The sequence below is a fragment of the Maylandia zebra genome, linkage group LG5, assembly GCF_041146795.1.
Source record: "Maylandia zebra isolate NMK-2024a linkage group LG5, Mzebra_GT3a, whole genome shotgun sequence".
Lineage (NCBI taxonomy): Eukaryota > Metazoa > Chordata > Actinopteri > Cichliformes > Cichlidae > Maylandia > Maylandia zebra.
Window position 1 is genome coordinate 23,314,253 of NC_135171.1, and position 11,364 is coordinate 23,325,616.

Sequence of the window (11,364 nt, forward strand, 5' to 3'; positions counted from 1 at the left end):
CTTGATGGTTATGTAGTTTTATTTTGTATAACAAATTGTTTAAAAATAGGCAGTGTGTAACAGGAGATTATTAAAGGATAAAGACAGTGATCCTTAAAAATGCATTTAAAAAAGTCTAAAAGTAACCATATAATTCACAATAAACAAACAGAAAAACAAACTAATTCGTAAAGCAAGGAAAAAAGTTTAACCTGTTAACATCCACCAGGTCACCGGTAATCCATCATGAGTTAGGGTTTGGTTTTATTTCAACCACCGTTGATGAGGTGTAATACATTTCTTTTTGGTTCATTTGGGGTTTCCCATTCAGGTGAAAATTCTATAAAAATGGTAAATGGCCTGTATTTGTATAGCGCTTTACTAGTCCTTAAGGACCCCAAAGCGCTTTACACATCCAGTCACCCACCCATTCACACACTGGTGATGGCAAGCTACATTGTAGCCACAGCCACCACTGGGGCGCACTGACAGAGGCGAGGCTGCCGGACACTGGCGCCACCGGGCCCTCTGACCACCACCAGTAGGCAACGGGTGAAGTGTCGTGCCCAAGGACACAACGACTGAGACTGTCCAAGCCGGGGCTCGAACCAGCAACCTTCCGATTGCAAGGCGACCTCCCAACTTTTGAGCCACGACCAAGAAACGTGGTGGACATTAACCAAACCAAAAACTCTTAACCATAGGTGGGTCAACAATGAGCTGGTGTATGCTAGGAGGTTGAAATTTTCTTTAGACAGATTTTGCATAGCTCTTTAAAAAATAAAGCAGTTAAGGCCCACTGTAAACATTATTAGAATGGTAAAGCTGTTACACATATAACACCTCTTACAGCAGCAAGACAGAATGAATCATGATGCACTCACCATTGTTAATTTTCTTTGGATTCTGTGGTAGTAACTGTGGCATACTAACCTGTTTAAGAACTTCAAAATAAAAGCAGGTGGTCTTCTTTAGCTGTTGTTTGGGAAACCTTCACAGTGATTGTGACTATTGCTCCTGATGTTTGTTTTCTGCATACAGACAATTACTTATTTGCATCAGTAACCTGAGCATTATAAGATCTGAGGTAACAGACTAGTTAATAGCCACATGAAATAAGAACTGATCAACACATGTAGGGGAGACTGGGGATAGTTGTAATGTGGGTCAGTTGTAACACTTCCAATTTCTCCAATCAGGGCTAAGTTTCAAATGATGTGTCTCATCCTGTGCATGCCCAATTCAGTTCTGCTATCACATGTGAAAAATCAGCACATTTTGTCAAACACAGACAGTTTAACATGAAAAAAAGTAATTTGTATGCCAAAAAGTAAGTTTTTCTATTTTATTTCAATTTGTAATAGCATTATCTGCTTTGCAGTTAAACTCATCAAACTTAAATTATGTTATTTGTATGTCTATGGGGATATATTCTGTGTAGGTCTTTAGTGCTAATGTTTTAGCCATTGGCTGTAATGTTAGCTAGTTCATGGCTATAGGAGTCTGGGTCAGTTGTAACAATAATGCAGATGTTGCAACTTACCACACTATTACTTTAACTTATATTAAACAAGTTGGGGCAACGACATCAGCAGAGAGAGGTTCACTGGTCGCTTTAGTATATGCGGTTAATGCCATTGGCAACACAATTCCTCCACTGTTTGTGTTCCAACACATACATTATGCAGACCTCTGTGTCAGAGATGGACCAGTAGGAAGTATTGATAGTGGAAATAAGTCAGGATGGGTGCAAGAAACAGATTTCCTCATCTTTCTGAAGCACTCTGCAAACCACACCAAGGTATGATAAAAAGTAATGGAATTGCAATGCTGGTGAACAACTACATTTTTTCAGCTTCATTGTTATGTTCAAAATTGGTGCAAGAGTTGTAGGTTATAATGCCCACTGAGCCAATGAGGCCAAACTCAAGGAAGACCAACCAAAATGAATGAAATATTCAGTTGCAGAAAATTCCATAATTTGTCTTTTTTGGGGGGTTGGAATATGTTCAAAAGCTAGATTTCTGCATTCTGTCACACACACACACACACAGCTACATAAATGGCTCTAAGTGCATTCATGTGTTGAATAAACAAAGATTACATGTTAATGTTTTGTTAGTACCCTTATTTCATTGTGTTACATTTTACCCCAGGATATGTTACAACTAACCCAGACTATGGGGTTAATTGTAACATTTCACTCTTCGTGTTTGAAGCCATACCATGCAATGGGTAATTGTGCTGCAGAGAAAATAGCTGCACTATTTAATAGCAGAGACATGTAAATACTTTGCATTACATTTTGAATCCACTACCTTCAACGAGCTCCAATTTACAGACAGAAATGTCAAAAATGTTACAACTGTCCCCGGTCTCCCCTACATGACTGGCCATGGTCTGAGGAACTCCTTTTACTCAGAAACACACACACACACAGGAGACAATATAATGTAACTTGATTCTCTGAGTTCACTGGTTCTCCTGAGACCTGATAGGTTGAATTACAGAAAAGCAAATACACCTGCATGCCAGCCAGTTTGGTGAATAAATATCTTGTCTTGTCTCTCCCTGTCTGGATGTCCTGCCTTTACTAAATTGATCAGTAGGGATTGAAAACTATTTAAAACACAATCAACCGCTCGAGCTGGGCTGCTGGACACCGAAGGCCGTAATGAAGACGTTGATAACCACTATGATAAAGACGAAAGCTGTGGTCACATTCTCCAAGATGTCCAATCTGTAGTGATTTCTTTCATCATTTAGATTCCACTTAACTAAACAGAAGAAGAAAAACATAATCGTGAGTATAGAGGAATGGAAACATTAGTCATCATTACTGTTTGTGCACAGTCACTAGGAACTACCTCATTTCCTCACATGGGGGCAATACCGTTTTCTGTCACATCAATACTGAAAGATAAGATATGAATTAGCCGACAGCTGCTGCCCTCAGATGTATAATTAGTTCTTTCCTTCAGTGAGACACTACATAACAAGGCAATGTTTATGGGTCTGTTTATAATCAAGTGATACATGCTATCTAAATGCACCAAATCTTCACGTCAACCTTGGCTGAATGAAACCACCCGTGCTCTCAGACACGACGTGCAGAGAGAAAATGGAAAAAGCATCCTGCATGACCGCTTAACAAAATATCAGAAAACTGATAAAGCTGCAAAATCTGCTTTCCTATCCAGTGTAATTTCTACCAGTAGTCACAAGCCCAGATTTCTTTTTAATATTTTTATTCTGTGGTTAACCCCTGTGCCACTGTTCCTAGTGTAGCTTCCTTTGCACTGTGAAAACTTTTTGAAACATTTCACTGAAAAAATCTCTGCTTTAAGGTCCCTGCATTCACAGGCAGTGTTAGACCTAGATTCACTTTCTAAATGCTCAGCTGTTTTTCAGCAGTTTGAGCCAGTGAATTTTTCTGCGTTAGCCTCCTAGGACCTGGCGTCCACATATGGGGGTATCACATTTTGGGTTATTTAGACCAAAATACTCAATTTTTCTCTACAAGGGCCTGATATCCACTTACGAGGACATTATACTGCTACTGTTCTATCGAAATTCTTCTTTAAACGAATATCCTCATATGTGGCTCTCATTTTTCTTAGAAACAAAAATCAGGTAAAAAAAAAAAATCGGGTAATTCTTTGTTTTTACATTACTGTACTGAGAGTGCGCTTTTAAGAGTTTTTAATGATCTTTTAACAGTCGACTCAGGTTGTTCTATTGTTTTTGTCCTTTTAGATTTGACTGCCACCTTTGACACAGTTGATGATAAAATTCTTTTATCAAGACTTGAACACGTTGTTGTTCTTTTTCTGTTACTATTGGGCAATACTCCTCTTCCTCTGCGTTGTGTTGTGGTGTGCCACAGGGGTCTGTTTTGGGTCCAATTCTGTTCTCCCTATACATGGGGTCTATTTTTAGGAAATACAACATCTCCTTTCATTGTTATGCTGATGACATCCAAATTTACTTTCCCTTGAATCTGGATGTCTCTGTCCCCCTGCAGGCTTTGCTAAACTGTCTACATGATGTTAAAGACTGGTTAACTCAGAATTTTCTCACACTAAATGAAAATAAGACTGAAGTTATGGTTTTTGGAAGTCATGTCCCTTTTGATAAGCTAACTGACTAAGCTAACTACCCTTGGTCCTCTTGCTTCTCATCTTTCTCAAACTGTAAGGAATCTCGGAGTGTTTTCAGGTAGCTCTTTTAAATTAGAGAAGCAAGTGTCCGCAACAGACTACTGCAATTCTCTCTATTTGGGTCTTCAACACTCATCTCTCCATCGCTTGCAGTTAGTCCAAAATGCTGCTGCCCGTCTTTTAACAGGTGTTAAAATGAATGAACACATCACTCCAGTTTTAGCAAATTTACGCTGGCTTCCTGTCAAATATCGTATTAATTTTAAAATTCTTTTGCTTACTTTTAAAGTTGAGAATTTTGCTGAGAATTTTGGTTAAAAGGCTTAACAATCTTCCTTCACGTTATAGTACATGCTTTAAACTTAGACTTCACATAGCTGACAATGAATATTTGCCATTTTTGCAATCGATAAGAGAATCAATAAAGAATCGACTCGTTAAACAGAATCGAAACTGGAATCGGAATCGTGAAAATCTTATCAATACCCATCCCTAGACAGCGACTAGAAAAAAACAACTTTTAAATTGCATTTATGAACACATTTATGAATAATACCTATTTATCACTTTATAAATTAAAGTAGTAAAGATAATAACATTATGGTTTACACTGAATTAAAAAAAATTCTATAGGCTCATGTTTTGATTTTTTTAAAGGTTTCAAGCCAAAAATACCAAGAAAACTGTAACAAAGTTAAGCAAATGGAAATCTGGCAACAACCTCCAGACTTACCTATGAAAATGAGCAGAACTCCGACTAGGATTTGCAGAGTGAGAGAGATGCTAATGAGAATAATGAGGGGCACGTAAAAGGTGAAGCTTGGTCCTTGCTGCATCACTGCCTTCAGCTGGGAGGCATTAGCCATGAGCAGAGCTACATCCAACATGCTTTCTGCTGCACTCTTCTTATTGGCATAGTGGTTCATATTCAGGGATCTCTGTAGCCGCCTCTCATGGCCCCACCGCGGGGTCTGAACACAAACACAAACCCCAACATAAGTATAACAAAGACAGTGAATATTACACACAATCACATTTAACAGCTCTACTCTCGATAAAGCTCAAAACATTAATACATTCAGGTAAGTTACCGGTTTAGTAATTATTAAATTAAATCACAATAAACACACTTGAATGTAGTACTTGTTTTGCACAATTTAACTAAAAAGCACAGCGATCTTGTTCTGTTGCATAAACTGGGGTATTTACAAGGTTACTTTAATATACAGAAGAGGGAGAAGTCCTCTGCTGCTGCCATCATAATGGAATTTATTTCAAAATGTAACTGGCTCACTTTACAGTTTTGGTTTCCCTAGAACAACATGTCATGATTAAGAATGACTTTCTTTTGTATTCAGCTTTCGTCGGCTCCGAACTATAAATGACAAAAATAATGCAGCAGAAACAGGATATTTTTTGACTAAGCTTCACGTAAGACAAACAGCCCAGAGTTTGTTTATCGCCTGCTTTAGTCAACACATGACTTCTCAAATCTCACTGAATGTCTTTAGCAATATGGTGCATTGTCCATGTCTGGGTGTTGTTTCAACATGTCACATGCTGAACCTGAGAAGCGATGTGGACGATATTAATGGAAGTGAAAGTATTTTTTTTAAACTGAACAGCAACTCTCATCAAGTAGAAGGAGAAGGAGTTGGATTTGGGCCAAATGTCATAAATAACACACATCCTCTTATTTCTTTTTTTTCCCAAGTGACCAGGTCACAAAAACCCCAAAATGACCTCTATCCAAACACAGGGGAAAGTGAGTGAAGACGCTTATTAACATCTCATGAATAAGTATTTGTTAGAGCATACATTTGACATCATACAGGGTGAAATCACCACACTTATCCCACTATCAGGGTTACATGTTTGATTACTGCGAGATACTCAAGATTATTTATTCAATACTGAACAGAAAGCACTAAAAGAGAAAAAAAAAGTAGTAGTTATCTTCAGTTTCTATTCCAAGTTAACTGGAACTAACAAAAAAAAAAAAATTAAAACTTTTCGTCACAGGAAACTATGGTCACTGGTGAAACCCCAGTTTCTCCTAATGAGATTCTCATACAAATTGCTCAAAGTTTCAGCTGGGTGGAAGTTTAATTGCCCAACAACACCAACCGTGTGCACCGGTTGGCAACATTATAGGCTGAGGTCTGACTCTGACTGCAGCCATGAAAGCCTGCCAGGCCACAGAGGGAGAAAAAGATACTTATGAGGTAGAATTGAGAGTCACCAGCTTTCACTCACTATATACTTAAACTCCTAACTGGTGCTCTCTCTCTCTGAGCTACTTTTTCTTTGTTTAGTCTTTGCTATTTTTAGCTGAAGTTTTCTAGATAGTTCACCACATGTGATAATCATCTTCCTTCAAGGGATACAAGTAGGCTGGCAACTAATTACAGTCCTATTTCCAAAACGGTTAGAACACCTATCATAAATATAAAACTGCAAAGAACTTTTGGGGATTCCATCCATTAAATATCATTAATGAATGAAACCACGGTTACGGCCGACCGTGGTTCAGGGGGTCGGGAAGCTCATCTTGTAACCGGAAGGTTACCGGTTTGATCCCTTGCTCTGTCTGTCTTGGTCGTTGTGTCCTTGGGCAAGACACTTCACCTACTGGTGTTGGCCAGATGGTGTGATTTGGCAGCCTCACTTCTGTCAGTCTGCCCCAAGGCAGCTGTGGCTACAACTGTAGCTTACCTCCACCAGTGTGTGAATGAATAGTGGAATTGTAAAGCGCTTTGAGGGTCTCGAAAAGCGCTATATAAATGCAATCCATTATTGTTATTAATATCATCAAAGCATCTGCATATTTTAGTCTCTGTTTGACACTTGCAGTACTATCTGACAAACAGTTGAATGGCCCTGATCTTCAGATGAAACTGCACTAGCAGCATTCTTGCTAATTTCAAACACATTCCAGCAGCGTGGGTTTATAGTAAAGGAATTATGTCCTGACCCCACATTACTCAAAAAAACAAAAAGAGTCAAACAACAAACTGTTGGGTAAAAAGGGCAATGGGAACATACTTTGCTTTCTAGTGCAACAACTGATTTCCTCGATTCAAACATTGTCAGAGAGTAAGGCCACACCAATTTACAATTTTTAAGATCAATACTGATATATAGTGATGTAAAAATCCAATATATGCTCGCTGGCTGGTGAGTGATGACTTCTGATTAACAACTCATTAGCCAATGAGCAACCTTTTTAACTCATTCTGACCCAACTCGAGGGACTGACCTCACAAACTCAGCAGGGAAGTCTTTACAGAGGTCAAGAGAGAGAGAGCTGTTTCTATAGGACAGGAAGTGTTTTTACAACCACAGCTTTAACCATCTTCAGATAGAATTTTTTGAGGTACTTCTGAATTGGCTTTTGGTTTTCTATCAACATCTACCAACAACTGTGCTGCAACAAGAGCTATGACAACACAGTGGTAAACAGAATGAGCAAAAAAAATTCCTCTGTTTCAATTTTTTGGACTCAGGGCTGCATTATTTATGTGATCACATCATCTATCAGCAGTATTATTTTATTTTACATATCAAAAGAAAGCCTATTACTAGTAAAGATTAGAAATCATAACACTAACATTAATGGGGCAATCTGGATGATCAGCTTGTAATACTGCGTTTAGTCTTTGACTGTTGCTCATGTGTGATGTGGTTTTCATTGTGTAGCTAACCAAAGGCCACCATAACCCAAACTACTATGGGAATGAGTGACCTTTGGCTGCCATTCCTGTTTTATATAATGTCTGTGGTTAATATTAAATCAAGCTGAATGTACTACGCAGTCTAAGGAGCACAGGAACTCTGAGGTGAGAACTTGGTGTATGTCTCTCACACTGACTTGATCATTATTACTTTTAATTATTACTGACATATCGGGAATGCAACTAATGCGACTCAAATTATGACTAATCAAATTCATAACTAATAGCTATTTAATAGTGGTAGTAACAAACTGATTATAAGATTCACTTAATCAAGTAACCTAATAATTTTGATACAACTCAAATGAGCCTGTCAATCATTAATGACTGGGTTTCTCTGCCTTGGGTTTGGATTACCCATTGCATACTTCAGAGTCTTTCCTGTGGACTACTATCACAGAATAAGCAGTGTACCCCACAACACTTTATTGTAGCTTTCCACTGCACTCATCTGCTAAGGTCAGCATGCAGTGTATTCTCATGCAAGTGACACCTTGGACGTTTTGATAAAACACAAAATGTCATTGTTACTTTAATGTCATAGATAACTCTAAACATCTCATATAAATAAAGCTCCTACTGATCTCAGACTACGGACACAAAGGCATGTCAAAGGTGTACTATTTGAACAAACCACTTAGTTACATGTTATCACTGATTTTGGGTGAGCTGGTCCACCTGATCCACCTGATCCTCCACAGAACAATGCTTAAACTCCGTCCTCATGTATCATCTGAAGTAAACTGAGCCTTTGGACAACAGCAGATGAGCTCTCTCTCACACCACAAAACCAAGTGGAAAATGTCAGAAAATGTTCAAATTAGCCTTGGAATTTGAGGCAAATTAAAGCAAACCCCAGCTAACTGGCTACAGTTAGCTCACTACATGTCTAATACTTTGAATGACACAAGTTCAGTCACTCTGGTCTACATCAAGCGACATTATGAGGAGGAGTGAACAGATGAGAGAAATGGGGGGAAACCCCGTGTAAACCGGGAATATCCCACACTGCCACAAACTGGGAATTATTTCTGTGGGAATGTGCGCTTGGCTGAGCCTGAGCAGGATGTTAGTGGGGGCTTAATATTGCTAAACAAGAATTTGTTGGCAGTCCTTACCTCTGCCTCGCCGTTTTTGTCCGCATCGCCGGTCAGTTCGAAGTTTTCAGTAGCCATTATTGTCAATGTTTGTCGAAGAGGATGTTCATGTAGCTCCGCCGTGGGTCTCTGGGAAGCCGCGGCTGTAGTCGGTCCTTACAGGCTTGTACAATGAATATGTGAGGAAGAAGGACGAATAGCTTCAGACTACCGCCCCTAAAACATGAGGGCGGCTGTCCTCAGAAAAGCGGGGGACTGATAGCAGAACTGCGAGGAGGGCTGGGTATCACTATACTATATATATGGGGTTAGTACGACACACTTATAGTAACAAATACACATAAATGGAATTTTATTTGGATAATTGTCACACTTATTCGCTGACAGACGGTTGAAGAATGACTTTACTGCCATCTAGTGTGGTAACACTGTATTGCCCTTAAAACAAAAACCAGAATTGGAATAAATGAACTGACTCTTTTTTGCACTCACATTGTATTTATATCCAAGGCTGTCCACTGAGAGGAGCTCACTCTCTTTTGAACCAAAACAAAAGTAAAAAAGTGTAAATGATGTGCAAACTGCCAATAAAATGTAAGGATAAATAACGTAATCTGGTACAATAGTTTGAGGTGTTGGAGAGCATTGTATACCTGGGCTGTCAGTCTGTGGGGCACAGAACCTGTGAGAGACCAGTCGTATATGTGGAGCACAACAAGTTGAATTCATATGATTATATAAGGAAAAGAGACAAAGAATTTATTTAAAAAATTAGCGTTTGACATGTGAACTATTTTTATTTTTTGGTTTTTGAATGTTCTACACTGTCTTAGATATAACTTTACCTGTAGTCGACCAAAGTAAAAAAAAAAAGAAAAAGAAAAAAAAAAAAAAAGAAAAAGAAAAAAAAAAAAAAATATATATATATATATATATATATATATATATATATATATATATGTATGTATGTAAAACTCCAGGAATAAACAGTTCCTAAACCACCCACTACATGATGTCATAGCATCATATATTTGTCACCAGTGGATGATGATTACGTTTTACAAGATTGCTTTCTACTACAAGTCAAGTATCAAATTAAGTACGAAAAAGCAAGTCAGATCTTTCAGCTGAAATGTCGAACATACTTTAGGTGATGTGTGAGTGCTACATAAGGCACAGTGAGGATGACAGGACTGTTTAATAATTGTTTTTATGGGCCTTTAGAGCGCCTGTAACCACCCACCAACTGATTCCCATTGCTCCCTGCGTTACCCTGGTGATCTTTGTCTCACAAAGTCGACACTATATAAAAAAAGAAAATGTTAAACTCAACTTTCCTGTTGACAGGTGTGGAGAATGTAAAAATACTTTCACAGTATAGTCTTAGAAAGAAAGAAAGAAAGAAAGAAAGAAAGAAAGAAAGAAAGAAAGAAAGAAAGAAACCTTGATACTATACTGTGTGCTAGATTGTTGGGCTCTAAATGAGGGGAATGGCAGTTTCCACATTTTATGGCCAAAAGGGAGGGTAAGTGATAATATTGCAAATATTTTGATTCTGTTGCTTAAAATCAAATTGTTTTCTTCAGTTTGAGACTCCTAGCTTTAGGATTTAAGAGATGTATGTCAATTTTACCTTTTTAGTTATTTATTTATTTATTTTTTACCTCTTTACTTTTAATCAGTGTCCTTTGTAGGGACCTCGCATTTTGTGTTCAAATTATAGGAAGCAGAGGGCAGCCTGAGGCAGAAACGATTTTCCTCACAATCGTGGACAAGGAGTCAGACCTAGAGCTGTCAGGAGATGAGAAGCACAAGCATCAGCTTAAAGTTTGACAGTATTAGTATTTATAGTATTTATTCTAAAAGTGCATTACACCGTACCTTTCCTGTCTTTATCAATTCAATTTAGATGATACAGAAATTGGGTGAAAAAATGACAATGCTGCCCACATACACCAAGACAGTTGGTCCTCTGATTACATCACACAGAAAATAGGAAACCAGATTTTAGAGTAGAAAAAATGTCACAAGCCAAACGGAGGTGCTTCATCTCCGAATATGGCCTTAAAACTGCAAACATTCATCAGCATATCTGTGTTCACAGCATGACTCGGATAACATTAGATCCATATTTAGTGGTTCCTAGTTATTGCCAAACCAATAAATCAGGACAGATTCTTCAAGATTAGTCCATCACAGAAACAAATGAGGGGGAAAAGATAGCAGTTGAGAAACCAAACCTCAGAGCTCCACGTCTTCAGAGCCCTGCCTTACACAATACTTGGTATCCATAATTGATATTGGGGTCATCATTTTGCCCCAGATCAGGTGTCTCAAAAACTGGTTATGTCCTCCTCTGAGCTTCCACTTGTTTTATTTTGGTCAATTATTTCT

General features: G+C 38.3%; 1 protein-coding gene across 1 annotated transcript; it reads right to left on the bottom strand.

Moving 5' to 3' along the window:
• Window position 1: 1 nt before the first annotated feature.
• Window positions 2-9,245, bottom strand: ninj1 (ninjurin 1). Its single transcript, XM_004548478.3, has 3 exons — window positions 8,992-9,245; window positions 4,873-5,110; window positions 2-2,756 (listed from the first exon to the last, which is right to left on the bottom strand). The coding sequence occupies exons 1-3, from the start codon at window positions 9,046-9,048 to the stop codon at window positions 2,614-2,616; spliced, it is 438 nt and encodes a 145-aa protein (XP_004548535.1). The 5' UTR covers window positions 9,049-9,245; the 3' UTR covers window positions 2-2,613.
• Window positions 9,246-11,364: the final 2,119 nt, after the last annotated feature.

What these genes read in the sequence shown, in the direction of transcription:
- ninj1 (XM_004548478.3), bottom strand. Translation starts at nt 9,048, where the DNA reads ATGGCTACTGAAAACTTCGAACTGACCGGCGATGCGGACAAAAACGGC. An exon ending in ACAAAAACGGCGAGGCAGAG is followed by an intron (nt 5,111 to 8,991) that starts GTAAGGACTGCC and finishes GTTTGTGTTCAG; the next exon opens with ACCCCGCGGTGGGGCCATGA. An exon ending in AGTTCTGCTCATTTTCATAG is followed by an intron (nt 2,757 to 4,872) that starts GTAAGTCTGGAG and finishes TCTTCTGTTTAG; the next exon opens with TTAAGTGGAATCTAAATGAT.